This window comes from Erythrolamprus reginae, chromosome 1 (assembly GCF_031021105.1).
Source record: "Erythrolamprus reginae isolate rEryReg1 chromosome 1, rEryReg1.hap1, whole genome shotgun sequence".
Lineage (NCBI taxonomy): Eukaryota > Metazoa > Chordata > Lepidosauria > Squamata > Dipsadidae > Erythrolamprus > Erythrolamprus reginae.
In genome coordinates this window covers 415,663,168-415,683,128 of record NC_091950.1, presented here as the reverse complement: position 1 = coordinate 415,683,128, position 19,961 = coordinate 415,663,168, and the positions used below count along the sequence as shown (strand labels likewise).

At 41.7% G+C, this 19,961-nt stretch overlaps 1 protein-coding gene across 1 annotated transcript in view; it reads right to left on the bottom strand.

Moving 5' to 3' along the window:
* ACACA (acetyl-CoA carboxylase alpha) overlaps positions 1-19,961 on the bottom strand; it is a 312,028-nt gene that overhangs the window by 222,866 nt on the left and 69,201 nt on the right. Inside the window, 3 exon segments of the mRNA XM_070735330.1 lie at positions 9,863-9,981; positions 15,330-15,419; positions 18,031-18,144. Of these exon segments, the coding sequence (XP_070591431.1) occupies positions 9,863-9,981; positions 15,330-15,419; positions 18,031-18,144 (323 nt within the window).

The window sequence follows — 19,961 nt, the reverse complement described above, 5'->3', positions numbered from 1 at the left end:
GAAAGGAAGGGAAGGAAAAAGAAAAGACAAGAAAAAAGAGAAGAGAAGAAAGAGAAGGGAAGGGAAAAAGAGAAGAAAAAAGAAAAGAAGGGAAATGAAGGGAAGGAAAAAGAAAAGACAAGAAAAAAGAGGAGAGAAAAAAGAGAAGGGAAGGAAAGGAAAGGAAAAAAGAGAAGAAAAAGAAAAGAAAAGACGGGAAAGGAAGGAAAAAGAAAAGACAAGAAAAAAGAGAAAAAAGAAAAGATAATAGAAAAGAAAAGAAGATAAGGGAAGGGGAGCAAGGAAAGGAAAGGAAGGGAAAGGGAAAAATGGTCATAAATCACTTTTTTTGAGTGCTGTGGTAACTTCAAATGGTCACTAAACAAACTGATGTAAGTCAAGGACTACATGTAATTACTATCTGGCTGGGGAATTATAGGGGTTGACGTCCATCCATCTTAAAGGTTGGGAAAGACTGTGCTAAGCTCTCTCTCTCTGTCACCCTCCTTTGAGATGAAAGGAGGAGGGTCCCCGCAGGGGCTGAGAAGGGTGTGGGGAGTTGATCGAAGCTAGTAGGAAACCTAACCTTTACAATAAGTCCTCCACTTACAGCAACCACAATTGAGCCCCAAGTGACTGTTGTTAAGTGAGGCATTTGTTCAGCAGAATGATCCCAGCAAGAACATTTGAGGGGGGGGGGGAGGCAAATAAGTTTGGTTTGCATCGTTTAGCCTTTCTCAATGCTTAATTTCTCAAAGATGGGGTGTGAACAATTCAGGTTCCTGATTTTGGAAAGACTATTTTTCAGAAGAGCCACAGGGCAAATATTTTACTTTAACTTTCTGGTCTTTTGGGTACGAAAGGCTCTTTATTGTTTCTTCCACCTTCTGAAAAACCAGAAGGAGACTTCATTTCCTACTACGTACTACTGTAACGCTCTCTACATGGGGCTACCTTTGAAAAGTGTTCGGAAACTTCAGATCGTGCAGAATGCAGCTGCGAGAGCAGTCATGGGCTTACCTACGTATGCCCATGTTTCACCATCACTCCGCAGTCTGCATTGGCTGCCAATCAGTTTCCGGTCACAATTCAAAGTGTTGGTTATGACCTATAAAGCCCTTCATGGCACCGGACCAGAATATCTCCGGGACCGCCTTCTGCCGCACGAACCCCAGCGACCGGTTAGGTCCCACAGAGTTGGCCTTCTCTGGGTCCCGTCAACAAAACAATGTCGTCTGGCGGGACCCAGGGGAAGAGCCTTCTCTGTGGCGGCCCCGACCCTCTGGAACCAGCTCCCCCCAGATATCAGAGTTGCCCCCATCCTCCTTGCCTTTCGCAAGCTCCTTAAAACCCACCTCTGTCGTCAGGCATGGGGGAACAGAAATTTCCCTTCCCCCTAGGCTTATAGAATTTATACATGGTATGCTTGTATGTATGAGTGATTCTTTAAATTGGGGTTTTTTAGATTGTCTTTTAATATTAGATTTGTTTACATTGTCTTTTTATATAGTTGTTAGCCGCCCCAAGTCTTCGGAGAGGGGCGGCATACAAATCTAATGAATGAATAATGAATGAATGAATGAATGAATGAATGAATGAATGAATAAATAAATAAATAAATAAATTTCCAAAGCTCCTCTGTAAGACATCGTCAATTCAAGGTATCATAAAGATCCAATGTCAGGGGGAAATCACAGGTTGTATTCCGACGGATCGCAAAGTGGTAGTAGTTTATTTATTATTATTTATTAATTGGATTTCTATGCCGCCCCTCTCCAAGGACTGTCGTGACCTGCAGATGGACTGGTCCAGCGAAGGACTGCCGTCTTCGGCGCTACCGGTGCGCTCCTTGAGGCTGTTGCGAGTGCGCACACGTCCAACGGACATGGGCATGCCGATCAGCGTAAGAGTTGGCTTCTGCACATGCACAAGTGAAATCTAGAGTGAGGACACACTCTGTGAAGAAACGTCACGGCCCTTCTTTTTCGAAGGGAGACACACACACTTTGCTCTGCTATGGTTTCAAAGGCATGAAAAATCAACAAAGTCCGGAAAACAGCAAGGCACGATCCTGAAGAACTGCGATCAGGTAATCTTCCACAACGGCCAAGCCCACACGCTGCTATTTGTATCAGCAGCTCTAATTACTGGAGCCCCACCCAAACACAGGTGGCCTCTCTTATCTCCTGGAATATGTCCTTACTTGGCCTCTTCTACGCATAACTCTGCACCTGCGTGGGTTCAAGACTTCCGCATCTGACTCGACCGAAGATAATTGAGATTGACTTCCTGGGCTGTGTGCCAAGCCCTCCTATTCCAAGTCACCCCCACCTTCTTCTTCGTCCGAGGAAACTGCACTACCTGACTCTGTCGGCAATAAAACAGGCCTATGACATGTTGAAGTTTCCCCTGCATCCACCTCCACATTCCTTGGGGCAGGAGCTGGGCTAGAGCCAACCACAACACCGACGTGGTTGGTAAATCCACAGTAACTGAATTTGAACGTGCCTGGGATAAACATAGATCCATCCTAAGATAAAAATACAGGAAATAGTATAAGGGCAGACTAGATGGACCGTGAGGTCTTTTTCTGCCGTCAGTCTTCTATGTTTCTATGTTTTCCGCCCTCTTTGGATTACCTGGCCTAGCCAATGTCGAATGCCCTCAACATTGGATCATTTTTTTCCAAAAGAATTAAGACAACTCATCTTTCCGGTGGGGTTAACAAATGCTGGATCCAATCCTTCGTAAAACTTGGTTTTTATCCAACTTAGCTTTGCACAATAATTCAGATGCTGGGGGACATCAAAGCCTCTCTCTCTCAAAAGCTACGGCAAACAATGGGGAAGGGGGGGAGAGAATGGGAGCGGGGCGGCCAAAGGAGAGAGAAGAATGATATCAATGGATGGAAAGAGGGGGGGGGGAGGAGGCCAGAGTGCATAGTTGGGTGGCCGGCGGACCTCCAAAATAGCATGCAATTATTTGCAAATATTGTTGAGATGAAGAGAACAGATGAGACCAAATTCAATGGCCCATTTATATCACTGCAGAGAGATTTCTGTGCAGCTGAGCTTTGAGGACTCATTCATTTCAAGCAAAAGCAGATTTTTGAAGAGAGGAGGAGGAGGAAAAGGGAAGAAGAGGGGAGAAGAGGGGGGCGTTGGCAAACCCATTTCGTCAGATCTACTGATGGATTCTCAATGAAGCGAGACCAGGCCTCCTCAACCAATTCTCCCAAACATTAAACGGAGGAGGAGGAGGAGGAGGAGGAGGAGGGAATAAAAGGCAAAGGATATTTGGGGAAACAAAGGAAGAGGAGAATGCGATGCCTTTCAAGAGGGCTGCTTGGGTCCTGTCGGAGTGGGCTACCTGGCGGTGGATCAACAGCGACATCTAGTGGCCAGAGGCAAGCAAGGCAGTGATTAACTCGGGAAAATCAGCAGCCTTTTGGGGCACCATGGACCGGTTCCTTGGAGGGAGGTTTTTCCATGGATTGGAGGGGACACCGTTTCCCATTCTGCCTGCATCCCACTTCAGAAAGGGATGCAACGGCTCAGTGGCTAAGATGTTGAGCTTGCTGATCGAAAGCTTGGCAGTTTCGGCGGTTCGAATCCCATTACATGTCCCAGCTTCTGCCAACCTAGCAGTTCGAAAGCCCATAAAAATGCAAGTAGAAAAATAGGGACCACCTTTGGTGGGAAGGTAACAGCGTTACCGTACACCTTCGGCATTTAGTCGGCCCGATGACAATGCAGTCGTCTTCAGCTTTGAAACGGAGATGAGCACCGCCTCCTAGAGTCAGGAGTGAGTAGCACATATGTGCAAGGGGAACTTTAATCTTTACTTTTAAGTACAGTGGTACCTCTACTTAAGAACTTAATTCGTTCCGTGACCAGGTTCTTAAGTAGAAACGTTCTTAAGTAGAAGCAATTTTTCCCATAGGAATCAATGTAAAAGCAAATAATGTGTGCAAACCCATTAGGAAAGAAATAAAAGCTCGGAAATAAAAGCTCGGAATTTGGGTGGGAGGAGGAGGACAGTCGCTGCTGAAGGAAGAAGGTGAGATGAGGTGACGAAATCCAAAACTTTAAGGCTTTAAAAAAAAAAGAGGGACTCTGAGGCGGCAAGAAGGAGCACACACCTCCAATACACCCGGCGCGAGGCTGCCTCCCATACACTGGCTGCTGCTGCTACTATCTGCTTCCTCTTCCTTCCCATGCTGAAGGGTTCCCTCCCCTCTCCTCTCGCTTGCTCGCTTTGTAGCCGATGCCTTTCCTTTGGTGACTCCTCGGCTGCCCAGGGCGAAGGGAGCGTTTCTTTTCTCTGGGCGCTGGCAGAGGTTTATTCCCTGTCCAAGTGCCCAGAGAAAGGAAAATGCTCCGTTCGCTCTGGACTGCCAAAGCCTCCTTAAGTGCCCCCGAAAGGCCCCTCTGGCAGCCCAGAAAAGACCGAGATGGCCGGGATTAAAGGGGGAATGGCAGGAAACTGGCTGGGCCTTCGTGCCACCATAGTTCCCTCTAAGCTGAGCAGTGAGCAATCGCTCACTTAAAAATCATCATCAACTCAGAGTTTTCCAAACCTGCCCAGAAGCCGAGAGGGAAAGAGTGAGAGGGAAGGAGTGAGAGAGGAAGAGAGAGAAATAGATAGAAAAAAGAGAGGAAGAAAAAGAGAAAGAAAAAGAATGGGAGTAAGGAAGAGAGAAAGAAAGTCAAAATCTAGTTTGAAACTAGCTCAACTATTTAAGTAGCATTTTGATATTGATAGAGTTTCCCTATTATGAGCTCACTGTTATAGACACACAGTACAGTATTTTATTTTGAAATTCTCTAAGGCAAAACAGGGTGGGTTTTTTATTTATTTGTTTGTTTGTTTGTTTGTTCGTTCGTTCGTTCGTTCATTCATTTATTATTTCTGTGCCGCCCAGTCCTGAAGGGACTGCCGCTCAGACACTATACTTTTCCGCCCACCCCCAAAAAAAATTAGAGGGAACACTGCGTGCCACTCTCAAATTTCCTGGGAAATTTTTCCGGGCTTGGGTTCTTAAGAAGAAAATGGTTCTTAAGAGGCAAAAAAATCTTGAACACCCGGTTCTTATCTAGAAACGTTCTTAAGTAGAGACATTCTTAGGGTAGAGGTACCACTGTACTTCAGAAGAACTGCCAGAACTCTATTGTTGAAGAATAAAGGACAGAATCTTGAAAGCCAAACAGAGATCTTTCCCCTTATATCAATTTGCAATTTTATTATTATTATTATTTTTGGCCAGTTTTCAGTGTTTACTTTCACTTTTTGGCCAAAAAAACCACAACCCCAGCCTCTTGGGTAAAATACATCCACCTGCCTTCCATTGAGGACCTGTATACTGCACGAGCCAGAAAGAGGGCTGTGAAAATATCTAAGGCCAGTCGTAGGTTCTACTTACCTTTGCTATGGGTTTGGGAATGGGAGCATGCGCATGTGCGCTACGCTTCTATACATGCACAGAGCGTTTTTTTAGGACGTCTTGCCAGTTGGGCGGAGCAACCCACCACTGCTACAATCCCCTCACATCCTGGACATAAACAGTTTTAACTTCTACCTTCAAAACAATGCTATAGGACAGTGATTTTCAACCTTTTTTGAGCCACGGCACATTTTTTACATTTACAAAACCATGGGGCACATTGAGGGGGCGGGCGCTAAAAAAAGTTTGGACAAAAAAATTCTCTCTTCCTCCCTTTCGCTCTACAGTATTTCTCTCTCCCTCTTTCTCTCCCTCTTTTTTTTTCTCTCTCTCTCCATCCCTCTTTCTCCCTTCTTTCCTCTTTTTTGCTCTCTTTCTCTCTCCCTCTCTACTTCCCTCTATGTCTTTCTCTCTCCCACCTTCCCTCCCTCTCTTTCTCTCTCTCTCTCTCTTGCTTTCTTTCTTTCTCTCTCTTGCTCTCTCTCTTGCTTTCTTTCTCTCTTGTTCTCTTTCTCTCTTTCTTTCTTTCTTTCTCTCTCTTGCTTGCTTTCTCTCTTGTTTTCTTTCTCTCTCTTGCTATTTCTTTCTCTCTCTCTTTCTCTTGTTTTCTTTCTCTCTCTGAGCTTCGCGGCACACCTGACCATGTCTCGCGGCACACTAGTGTGCCGCGGCACACTGGTTGAAAAACACTGCTATAGGACACTGCAGAACAACTAGAACAACTAGATATGACATTCCCCCCCCCCATGCCATCACTCTGCTAAACAACTAATTCCCACGACACCATCAAACTATCTAGATGTTTGACAGGGCCTTCTCTGTGACAGCCACGGCTCTTTGAAACCAACTATCTGCCAAGGTCCGCACGTCCCCCACCCTACTAGGTTTCCGAAATGCCTTGAAAACCTGGCTTTGCCGGCAGGCCTGGGGGCCGTGAGAATTGACATCTTTTAATCCGCCCGAGACACAAATTGATTGGGAGGTTTGATGCACGAATGTAGCGATTATATTGAAGGGTTTTATTATTGTAAAATGTTTTAATCTGATTATTTATACTATTACTGTTGTAAACCCTCCTGAGGTTTCAGGGATCAGGGAGTGGGCGGCATATAAGTTTAGATAGATAGAAAGATAGGTAGGTAGGTAGGTAGATGCAGCATTACCATCATTATAAATTTTATAATTGAATTATAAATCAAATCAAATCAATAAATCAATAAATAACTCATTATTCTCTTCCCTATTACCTATCACTGTATCTTCTTAGATAACTTTGTTGCTTGTATCTTACCTTCAAAATTGTTTAATTAGCATACATTGATTGCTTATTTAGTATCCCACGACTATCACTAAGTGTTGCATTTAACGTTTTATGATGAATATATTTTTACAATGACTATAATAATGATCTATCACTACTGTTGTGTATACATTGTGAACTTATGAACCAGAGACAAATTCCTTGTGTGTCTTATCACACTTGGCCAGTAAAGAATTCAATTCAATTCTATTCTATTCTATTCCATCCCATTTCTACATCCCATCCCATCTCATTCCATTCTATTCTAATTCTATTGTAGTCTCAATAAAGATTCTATTCTACTCTACACTACTCTGTTCTATTCCATTTCTACATTCCATTCCTAATTCTAATTCATTGTATTCTGAATAAAGATTCTATTCTATTCTATTCTATTCTATTCACAATCATCATCAAAATGGCCCTAACTTTGAATCAAGTCACACAATTTCTCAATTTGTAACTGCCATGACATACAACCTTAGCACTGGGCTCAATTATCACTGAGCACTTGTTATATGTTGTGTGTGTGTTGTATATTATAAAATCAATAAATCAATAAAAATATTGATTAAAAAAAAAACACATATTCCTCCCCAGAGTTGGCCTTCTCCGGGTCCCGTCAACTAAACAATGTCATCTGGCGGGACCCAGGGGAAGAGCCTTCTCTGTGGCGGCCCCGACCCTCTGGAACCAGCTCCCCCCAGAGATTAGGATTGCCCCAAACTTCCTTGCCTTTTGTAAACTTCTTAAAACCCACCTCTGCCGTCAGGCATGGTATGTTTGTGTGTGTATCTGGCTTTTTAAATAAGGGATTTTTACAGACTTTTTAATATTAGATTTGTGATATATTGTTTTTTATTATTGTTGTGAGCCGCCCCGAGTCTGCGGAGAGGGGCGGCACACAAATCTAAAAATAAAATAAAATAAAATAAAATAAAATAAAATAAAATAAAATAAAATAAAATAAAATAAAATAAAATAAAATAAAATAAAATAAAATAAAATAAAATAAAATAAAATAAAATAAAATAAAATAAAATAAAATAAAATAAAATAAAATAAAATAAAATAAAATAAAATAAAATAAAATAAAATAAAATAAAATAAAATAAAATAAAATAAAATAAAATAAAATAAAATAAAATAAAATAAAAATAAATAAAATAAAAATAAAATAAAAAAAATAAAAAAAATAAATAAAAAAAAATAAAAAAAAATAAAAAAAAATAAAAAAATAAAAATAAAAAAATAAAATAAAATAAATAAAATAAAATAAAAAATACATACATACATACAATTTAGGATATTTAATTTCATCTTCAGTTTTATGACTCGTCGGTTTTGTCATATGCATATAGTCCTCGACTTACAACAATTTATTTAATGACCATTCAATGCTATAGTGGCACTGAAAAAAGCGACTTCTGACCATTTTGCACACTTACAACCTTTGCAGCATCCTCCATGGTCATGTGATCAAACTTCAGAGGTTTGGCAACTGATTCATATTTATGACAGTTGCAGTGATCCCCTTTTGTGACCTTCTGACCAGCAAAGTCAGTGGGGAAGCCAGATTCACTTAACAACCACCTTATTAACATAACAAACAATTGAATTCACGCCAGAATTCTTTTCATTAGGCATTATTAGAGGATTGTATGTTGAAAATGTAAAATATTTAATACTACACATTGTAACAGCTGCAAGAATTGCATACGTACAAAAATGGAAGAACCCACAAATACCCGACGATAAGGAAATAATTTTTTAAAAATGAATGCGCAGAAATGGACAGATGAATTATGGAGTTAAATGATAAAAAAGACTCTGATTATTATTCAATATGGACAAAGAGGTACAAATGGACACAAAAAAGAAATGCGAATTCACAATAAGAGATGGAACATTATAAAGAATTATACGTACAAATAGTATAATTATAGAAAATATTGACTTGAATGTCAATATATGGCAAAGTGATAAAATGGGGCAAAACGCATGTAGCAAATGTTTCACTTAGCAACATAAATTTTGGGCTCAAGTATGGTCATAACTCGAGGACTAGCTATACACTGTGTTTCAATAGAAGGAGCTTTCCCTGTAAGGCTTTGTTGAAGCTACACAGCTGGAAAGATGCCAAAGTTCATTAATTTGTTGTGAACCTAGAATTTCTTTTACTTAAAAAAAAAAATTATGAGAAAAGGTTTCATTACAGGAAGTCCTTGACTTACAACAATTCATTTAGTAACCATTGGAAGTTACAACAGCACTGATGTTTATGTTTATTTAGTGATTTATGACATTTTTAACACACACGGTGCAACATCTCCATGGTCAAACCTAATCCAAAGTTAAGATGCTTGGCAACTGGTTCATATTCATGACGGTCACAGTGTTCCGGGATCACGTGATCCCCTTTTGCGACCTTCCGACAAGCAAAGTCAAGGGGGAAGCCAAATTCGCTTAACAATTGGGTTATTTACTTAACAACTGCAGTGATTCGCTTAAAGATTGCGGCACGAATGCTGGTAAAATGGGCCAAAACTCACTTGATCAAGTGTCTCACTTAGCATCAGAAATGTTTGGGCTCAACTGTGGTCATAAGTCAAGGACTATCTGAATAAACCTGGTATCTCTTTAGGCAGGCCCTTAACAACCTGGGTGGATTGCTGTAGAAAGATATTGCAAACCGTCGTTAGCAAAATTCAAAGTCTTCTGCTGCTACATTCAGATGTCAGCTACTCCCCCAAATTTACAACCTAGTAGTAAAGACGTAGAAGAACGACATGTTTATCACGACACGAGCAGGGTGGTTCTATGCCATGTTGCTGCACATAAAAAGTCTTTCACACATAAGAGAGTCCACGGCAGAAGACAATTCATAAACTCAAATAAATAAATAAAACCATTCAAAAGCCATTGACACATTATCAACCAGGAATGATGCCACACATCTAACATACGGTTTTCAGCATGGGGTCCACAACACAACGTAACACAGGGGACTGAATCTCTTACTTCCCAGCCCCGCCCCCACAGGTGGAACCCACCCTTAAAAAAAACCCAAACCACCCCCACCCCACCCCGTTGTCTCTTCTTCCAAATCCCTTAGAAATATCTGCGTTTTAAAGTCTAACCTGTTTGGATGTGAAGTTGGGAGCATAAACTGGAATTCCACTACACACGTGTTGTCTTTCAACTGGCGATGTTGAACGCTGTTCAGCTCGTAGGCGATGTATGCCCTCCGCACATACACCTGGGGTGGAAAAGGGAGCATGTCTGAAGGGAGGGTTTAACATGCGTGTTCAAACATCCTGTCCTTCTTGCTATACAATGCAATGCAATGCAATACAAATACAATACAAATACAAACACAATACAAACACAAACACAAACACAAATACAAATGCAAGTACTGTACAAGTACAAGTACAAGTACAAGTAGTTACTTAATAATTGTAGAAAAGTTAGGCTCCCCCCACGGTTAGGGGGTAAATATCTAGGTATTTGCCCAAGAATGTGTTGGGTTAGAACAAAAACTTGGGACTTAGTACTTTTTTGATAAAGTATGGCAGTATATAACTAATGGTGGTAATTTGTAGAATTACGTATAGGAAAATATTTTACTGTCTTAGGGTTAATCCTAGAAAATAATACCCCTTATGGGCTAGAGCTGGTGGTTATCGAGATAAGAGCTGGCTGCGTTGCTTTATTCGTATGGGGAAATCAGATATTATTGTTGGTAGGAAGTTAGATGCCTAAGGAATAGGAGGAGTTACTTAATAATTGTAGAAAAGTTAGGCTCCCCCACGGTTAGGGGGTAAATATCTAGGTATTTGCCCAAGAATGTGTTGGGTTAGAACAAAAACTTGGGACTTAGTACTTTTTTTGATAAAGTATAAAATATAAACGGGAAATACATATAACGGGCGATAGAATTCACCCCTACCCCCCAGCTGCCCGGGGTTCTCCGTTTTTTCCTGGTGCCCAAAAACGGAGAAGCAGGGTTATAGTCTGCCGATTGGGTGTTTAATTACAAGTACAAGTACAAGTACAAATACAAATACAAACACAATACAATATCAGAGTTGGAAGGGACCTTGGAGGTCTTCTAGTCCAACCCCCTGCTTAGGCAGGAAATCCTATACCACTTCAGAGAAATGGTTATCCAACATCTTCTTAAAAACTTCCAGTGTTGGAGCATTCACAGATTCTGGAGGCAATCTACTGATTGTTCTGTCAGGAAATTTCTCCTTGCTTCTAAGTTGCTTCTCTCCTTGTTTAGTTTTCACCCATTGCTACTTGTTCTACCCTCAGGTGCTTTGGAGAATACGTTGACTCCTTCTTCTTTGTGGCAACCCCTGAGATATTGGAAGACTGCTATCATGTCTCCCCTGGTCCTTCTTTTCATTAAACTAGCCATGCTCAGTTCCTGCAACCATACTCTCGTATGTTTTATCTTCCAGTCCCCTAATCCTCTTTGTTGCTCTTCTCTACACTTTCTGGAGTCTCAATATCCTTTTTGCATCGTGGCGACCAAAACTGAATGAGTATTCCAAATGTGGCCTTACCATGGCCTTGTAAAGTGATGTTAATACTTCACGTGATCTTGATTCTATCTCTCTGTTAATACAACTTGATGGAGAGTTAGATCCAGCTCAGAGCTACCTTTGAAGAATGTTTGGGAGACTTCAGCTAGTCCAAAATGCAGCCACAAGAGAGGTCATGGGCTCATCAAGGTTTGCCCATGTATCTACATCACTCCGCAAGATGCACTGGCTGCCAGTTGGTCTCCGAACGCAATTCAGAGCATTGGTCACTACCTACAAAGCCCTACATGGCTTAGGACCAAGTTACCTATGGGACAGTCTCCAGCCTCACGTAATATGTTAAAGGGTTAAATAAGGTCCAGGAGGGAAGTGTTTTTAATAGGAAAGTGAACACAAGAACAAGGGGACACAATCTGAAGTTAGTTGGGGGAAAGATCAAAAACAACATGAGAAAATATTATTTTACTGAAAGAGTAGTAGATCCTTGGAACAAACTTCCAGCAGACGTGGTAGATAAATCCACAGTAACTGAATTTAAACATGCCTGGGATAAACATATATCCATCCTAAGATAAAATACAGAAAATAGTATAAGGGCAGACTAGATGGACCATGAGATCTTTTTCTGCCATCAGAGTTCTATGTTTCTATGTATCCCAGTGACCGGTCAGAGCCCACAGAGTCGGCCTTCTCCAAGTCCCGTCAGACAAGCAATGCTGGCTTGCGGGCCCTAGGGGAAGGGCCTTCTCTGTGGCGGCTCTGGCCCTCTAGAACCAATTCCCTCCGGAGATTCACACTGCCCTCACTCTGCTGGCCTTCCGCAAGGCCTTAAAAACTCACTTGTGCCGGCAGGCCTGGGGCCGTTGAGCTTTAACATTCTGCTCCAGATGTTAATTCCCCCTGACCCCTGACCCCTGAATGCTTTAAGTATGATTGTTGAATGTTTGATCGATAAGTTTTTCTTTTAATTGTTTTCAAATTGTAGTATTAATTGGATTTACATTATTTTTCTGTTTTTATAGATGCTGTGAGCCGCCCCGAGTCCTCGGAGAGGGGCGGCATACAAATCCAATTAATTAAATAAATTAAATAAATAAATGCATAAATAATTTGAATCTGATTGTGCTATGAATGAGTGTGAGTGTATGGGTTTTAAAATGGGTTTTTTAGATTATTAATCGGGTATTTAAATCATTCAATATTGGACTTAGAATCTGATTTTGTTTTTTGTATTTTGTACTTTTATATGTCATATGGGGCAGCATATAAGTCCAATAAATAATTCAAAGTGTTGGTTATGACCTATAAAGCCCTTTATGGCATCGGACCAGAATATCTCCGGGACCGCCTTCTGCCGCACGAATCCCAGCGACCGGTTAGGTCCCACAGAGTTAGCCTTCTCCGAGTCCCGTCGACTAAACAATGTTGTCTGGCGGGACCCAGGGGAAGAGCCTTCTCTGTGGCGACCCCGACCCTCTGGAACCAGCTCCCCCTGGAGATTAGGACTGCCCCCACCCTCCTTGCCTTTCGCAAACTCCTTAAAACCCACCTCTGCTATCAGGCATGGGGGAATTGAGACATCTCCCCCAGGCTTATATAGTGTTATGTATGGTATGCTTGTATTGTATGTTTTTTTTTTAAAAAAATGGGTTTTTAGATATTTTTTAAGTATTAGATTTGTTTATTGTATACTGTTTTATTGTTGTTGTGAGCCGCCCCGAGTCTGCGGAGAGGGGCAGCATACAAATCTAATAAAGAAAAATAAAGAAAATAAATAAACATAGAAACATGTCAGCTGTACAATAATAAATAACCATCAATAAATACGTCAGCCGTACACCTTGTGCCAGCTGGCCCCTTGGTTGTGTGCCATAGGAAGAAAAGCAGACCAAGGGGAAGACTTCTTCACACCTCGGCTACACAAACTATAGAACCTGCTGCTAAAAGATGTGGTGATGACAGACAACAGGGAGAGTGTGACACAAGAGGGGAAGGTGATTTGAGAAAGAGCCTGAAGGGTGAAATTCTAGTCTCTAATTTAATGCTGAGCTGACTTGAACCCTGTCTCCCCGTCACACACTTCTTTCTTCCCCCTTAATTTTCATTGTGTCACACCTCGGAAAAGATCTCAGGTTGCTTCAAGGGCAGTGATGCCCAGATAACTCCTTTCAAAGGGGACAAAAGTACTTCCCTTACATTTTATAAGCTTGTAGTCGGGCAGTAGGGAAAGCAAGTACGATGCTTGGCTTCATAGCTAGAGGTATAACAAGCAGGAAGAGGGAGATTGTGATCCCGCTATATAGAATGTTGGTGAGACCCCATTTGGAATACTGTGTTCAGTTCTGGAGACCTCACCTACAAAAAGATATTGACAAAATTGAACAGGTCCAAAGACGGGCTACAAGAATGGTGGAAGGTCTTAAGCATAAAACGTATCAGGAAAGACTTCATGAACTCAATCTGTATAGTCTGGAGGACAGAAGGAAAAGGGGGGACATGATCGAAACATTTAAATATGTGAAAGGGTTAAATAAGGTTCAGGAGGGAAGTGTTTTTAATAGGAAAATGAACACAAGAACAAGGGGACACAATCTGAAGTTAGTTGGGGGAAAGATCAAAAGCAACATAAGAAAATATTATTTTACTGAAAGAGTAATAGATGCTTGGAACAAACTTCCAGCAGACGTGGTTGGTAAATCCACAGTAACTGAATTTAAGCATGCCTGGGATAAACATATATCCATCCTAAGATAAAATACAGAAAATGGTATAAGGGCAGACTAGATGGACCATGAGGTCTTTTTCTGCCGTCAGACTTCTATGTTTCTATGTTTTTTGGTCAACCAGACAGGCCATAATATGCTATTTTCCTAAGGATTAAGGCGTCTGGATAGAAATTAGGAGACTGTGAGTTCTAGTTCCACCGTAGACACTAAAGTCAGCTGGGTAACTTTGGGCTGATCACTAGGAGACTGTGAATTCTAGTCCTGCCTTGGGTATAAGAGTGGTTAGAGTGCAGCACTTGAAGGTCAGCTAACTGCTAGGTGTAGTTCAGCAGTTCAAATCTCACCACCAGCTCAAGGTTGACTCAGCCTTCCCTCCTCCTAAGGTGGGTAAAATGAGGACCCAGATTGTTGGGGGTGATATGTTGATTCTGTAAAACCACTTAGAGGTAGCTGTAAAAGCACAGTATATACAGTAAGGGGGGAACATGATCGAAACATTTAAATATGTTCAAGGGTTAAATAAGGTCCAGGAGGGAAGTGTTTTTAATAGGAAAGTGAACACAAGAACAAGGGGACACAATCTGAAGTTAGTTGGGGGAAAGATCAAAAGCAACATGAGAAAATATTATTTTACTGAAAGAGTAGTAGATGCTTGGAACAAACTTCTAGCAGACGTGGTTGGTAAATGCACAGTAACTGAATTTAAACATGCCTGGGATAAACATCTATCCATCCTAAGATAAAATACAGGAAATTTATTTATTTATTTGTTTGTTTGTTTGTTTGTTTGTTTATTTATTTTATTCATTCATTCATTCATTCATTCATTCATTCATTTATTTATTGGATTTGTATGCCTCCCCTCTCCGTAGACTCAGGGCGGCTAACAACAATGATAAAAAACAACATGTAACAATCCAATTAATAAAACAACTAAAAACCCTTATTATAAAACCAAACATACACACAAACATACCATGCATAACTTGTAATGGCCTAGGGGGAAGGAATATCTTAACTCCCCCATGCCTGGCGGCATAAGTGAGTCTTGAGTAGTTTACAAAAGACAGGGAGGGTGGGGGCAGTTCTAATCTCCGGGGGGAGTTGGTTCCAGAGGGCCGGGGCCGCCACAGAGAAGGCTCTTCCCCTGGGGCCTGCCAAACGACATTGTTTAGTCGATGGGACCCGGAGAAGGCCAACTCTGTGGAACCTTATCGGTCGCTGGGATTCGTGCGGAAATAGTATAAGGGCAGACTAGATGGACCATGAGGTCTTTTTCTGCCGTCAGTCTTCTATGTTTCTATGTTTCTATAGCTATTGCTACTCACCTCCAGAGCTGCCATGCGCACCACCTGGTTGCTGTGGTAGAAGAAGTTGGGGAGCACATCAAAGATGGAAGTCTCAGAAAGGATAAGTTTCTAGGGAAGAGGAAAAGAGAAGATACTTTATTTCCCCCTTTTAACCACAGAATTTCAATTATTTATTTATTTTTTTCTCAAAATCAGCGGCCGGGCCAACTGTTAACATGTTAACATAAGAAACAGCACCAGCAGATATAAAGGTTTTTCCTTATGGTCTTGTAAATGTTTGTTTATACGGACAGTCCTCAAATCACCACCATTTGTAGCTATAGGGGCACTGACTTACAAGCAGTTCTCGTACTTACAATCACTACAGCATCCCCCAGGGTCACCTGATCAAAATTTGGGTGCTTGGCAAACCGACATGTATCACATTTTTCGGAATATAAGACGCACCTTAGTTTTTGGGGAGGAATATAGGGAAAATAATCTGTTTACAAGTTATTCATCTGGCTAGCGTCCTTAGTCTGGTCAGCTTCAGCACATTATTTTATCCCCTGGTTAGGGCTTTTAAAAAAACCTTATTCAGAGAGAGTAACAATGAAAGAGCTTGCAAGCCAGTAAGAGCTGGGAACATCGTTAGCACCTGGAAAGAAACAGTCGGAGCCAAGTAGAGCAGTGGAAAAAAACTAGCAAAGACTTAGGGCTTGGAAAATATTCTTGGCAAAGAATAACAATAAAAAAACTGCAAGGTAAGAGCTGGGAACATTGTTAGCACCTGGTTATGGCGGTAAAGAAACATTTGGAGCGAGTAGAGCAATTTAAAAAAAACTACAAAGACAGGGTTTGGGAAATATTCTTGACAGAGAGTAACAATGAAAGAGCTTGCAATTGGGTAAGAGCTGGAAACATTGTTAGTACCTGGTTATGGTGGTAAAGAAACATTTGGAGCAAGTTAGAGCAATGGAAAAAACTCTGCAAAGACTTAGGGCTTGGAAAACATTCTTTGCAAAGAGTAACAATGAACAAACCTGCAAGGTAAGAGCTGGGAAGATTGTTAGCACCGAATTAGGGCTGGGGGGATGGGGAAGCTTGAAAAAAAGCTACATTCAGAGTATAAGATGTACATGAATTTTCAGCCCCTTTTAAGGAGGACAAAGGTGCATCTTATATTCTGAAAAATACGGTCTTCGCAACAGCTGCAGCATCCTGGGGGTTGTGCGATTCCCTTTTGCGCCCTTCCCAGCTGGCTCCGGATAAGCAAAGTCAACAGGGAAGCCAGATTGGCTTAAGGACTGTTATGATTCACTTAAAAACTGCAGGGATTCACTTAACAACCGTGAGCACAGAGGTCGTAAAATTGCACACGACTCTCTTAACTTCTGCTTTGTTTTAGCGATGGAAATTCTGGTCCCAATTCTGATCCTAAGTTGAGGACGACCTATAATAAGTCACTTTTTAGTGCTATTGCTAACTTTGAATGGTCACTAAATGAACGGTGGTAAGTCAAGCACTTGCTGTACTGTGAGGAGATAATTCTGCCTTATTTCTGCACATGATCCATTTGGATTACTGTAATTTTTGGAGTATAAGACATATCCTTTCCTCACCTAAAGGAGGCTGAAAATTTAAAATAAAGTGCGTCTTATACTTCGAAAGTAGCTTTTTTTCGAATTTTTTTCCCCCTGGCTTGCAGACTTGTTTTCATTGCTATCTCGCGAGAGGACGCACATGTGCATGGGATTTTGCCTATATTTTTGCTTCTGCGCATGCAACTCTCGCTGGATTTTGTCAAACAATTATAGGATGGTGTTGTGGTTAGCTCTCGCCCAGCTCCTGCCCCAAGGACTGTGGATGTGGGGGAGACATCCACAAGCTGCCGGCCTGTTTTGCCCCCGGTGGAATCTGCTGATGAAGGCTCCTCTGACCAAGAAGACATGAGTGACAGGGAGGAGAGTGTGGCAGACAGCTCAGAAGGAGATCAATTATCTAGCTCCTCCTTGGATTCGGAACAAGAGTTAATGATACAGCCACGCATGAGGAGAGCGATGCATAGGCAACAACAACTGAGAGATTATTATCAAAGAAAATGAGGCCACCTGTGGTTGGGTGGAGCTGTAAATAGCAGCCTGTGGGTTTGGCCATTGAGGAGGATTATCTGATCATTGTGTTTCGTGCCTGCTTTGCTGCATTTGACCTTTTGTGTGCTGGTTTTTCCCTGCTTTGAAACTAAACCAGAGCAAAGTGTGTTTCACTTTGTGAAAGAAGAAGGACTGTGAATTGCCTCACAGCTGCAAGCTAAGTATCACAGAACTGATAAGGGACTTGTACCAATTACCAGTTTGTTTGGAGACGAGTGCTCTTGGCTATACCAAAAGAGGGCTTGGTTTAAGTGAATTTTCATTATAAAGAACATTGTTTTGAATTTTCAAACATGTGTGTGTCTGAAATTTGTACCTGTGAATTTTCGGGAGGAGTCTACCAGAGAGCCTGACAGAACAGATGGTAATTTGTATAAATAAAATATTAGAAAAGTAATGGTAAAAAGTAGTGATAAAAGACCATAGAACAGTAGGACAGGGACGGTAGGCACAATGGTGCGCTTATGCACACCCCTTACAGACCTCTTAGAAAGGGGGATTTGTTAGAAAGGGGGATTTCTGAAAAATCATCACAAAAGTGCTTGATTTTTTACTAATTCAACTCAAAGCTCCAATCATCTTCTTACCTGCAGATTCTCAATGCAGAACTGGTGCCCGTACATGTCAATGGCCGAGAGGAAGATGGATTCCACCTGATTGTGACGGAGTTCGTATGAAGGCAGATGGGAAGCGATAAGCACCTAAGCAGGAAACAAAAATTTGCAGGTTTGTAGCAACAATATTCAGAGACTGGAAAAAGGGTGAAACCACGTAATTTCAAAGCTGGGATTCAAGGCCTGGTTTTAAAGCTATGGGGTGGCATAGGAGGCCTTGGGGAACATATTAAGATGTCATGAGGTGTCTATTCTTGCAAAGATTAGAATTGTAACAGGTGGCGGCCCGACTTCCCAAGCCAAAAGTTGGGCTTTTGAAGGGGCAACATCGAAAAGAGTATTGATGTTTTTGCACTTTATCATTCATTCATTCATTCATTCATTAGATTTTTATGCCACCCTTCTTCTCAGACTCAGGAAAAAAAATACAATATCTAGAAATCTAAAACCAAAAGCATCCTAAATCCCCATTTCTTAAGAACTCAATTTCTTAAAAACCAATCACTCATATTCATCCAATAGAAACATAGAAACATAGAAGTCTGACGGCAGAAAAAGACCTCATGGTCCATCTAGTCTGCCCTTATACTATTTTCTGTATTTTATCTTAGGATGGATATATGTTTATCCCAGGCATGTTTAAATTCAGTTACTACCACGTCTGCTCGAAGTTTGTTCCAAGGATCTACTACTCTTTCAGTAAAATAATATTTTCTCATGTTGCTTTTGATCTTTCCCCCAACTAACCTCAGATTGTGTCCCCTTGTGCTTGTGTTCACTTTCCTATTAAAAACACTTCCCTCCTGAACCTTATTTAACCCTTTAACATATTTAAATGTTTCGATAATGTCCCCCCTTTCCCTTCTGTCCTCCAGACTATACAGATTGAGTTCATGAAGTCTTTCCTGATACGTTTTATGCTTAAGACCTTCCACCATTTTTGTAGCCTGTCTTTGGACCCGTTCAATTTTGTCAATATCTTTTTGTAGATGAGGTCTCCAGAACTGAACAAATGTGGTCTCAATCATACATATCAATTCATTTGTCGGCCAGGGGCTAGATGTTAACATTAATGGCCCCAAGCCTGCCGGCAGAGCAGAAGTGGGCTATGAGCCGGAATGCTAAATTGTGCTTGCCACGGTGGCTCGTAAGTTCTTGTGGGACCAGCGCGCTTTTGCTGCTGCACCTGTGGAGGTAGAAAAATCGTGCACGGAGCCGCACATAAAACCTCGCTGAAACATGGGGGCAACTTTGCTACCTCCACAGGTGCAGCAGCAAAATCATGCTGGTCCCGCAAGAACTTACGAGCCGCCGCGGCGAGCACAATTTAGCGTTCCGGCTCATAGCCCATCGCTGTGGCAGAGGTGGGTCTTTAAAGCCTTACAGAAGGTGGGGAGGGTGGGGGTGGTACGAATCTCTGGGGGGAGTTGATTCCATAGGACCGGGGCCACCACAGAGAAGGCTCTTCCCCTAGGCCTGGCCAGACAACATTGTCTAGCTGACAGGACCTGGAGAAGGCAACTCTGTGGGACCTAACTAGCCTCTGGGATATGTGAGGCAGCAGACGGTCCCATAAGTAATCTGGTCCAATGCCAACTTTAGCACTGGGAGAAGATTCTTGGATAGCCAACAAATGTATTTTCAGATAAATCAGGAGGTCCCCCAAACTTGGCAACTTGATGACTTGTGCACTTCAACTCCCAGAATTCTCTGGAGTCCAGAAGTCTTAAAGTTGCCAAGTTTGAAGACCTCTTGAGATAAATCAACCCATGGACACAAATAACCAGGCTCAAATTATCCTACCTCGGAGACATTATACAAAGATCCATGAATCTGCCTAATTTCTTCAATCTCTAATTACAGGTAGCCCTCGGCATGGCCCTAATTGAGCCCAAAATTTGTGT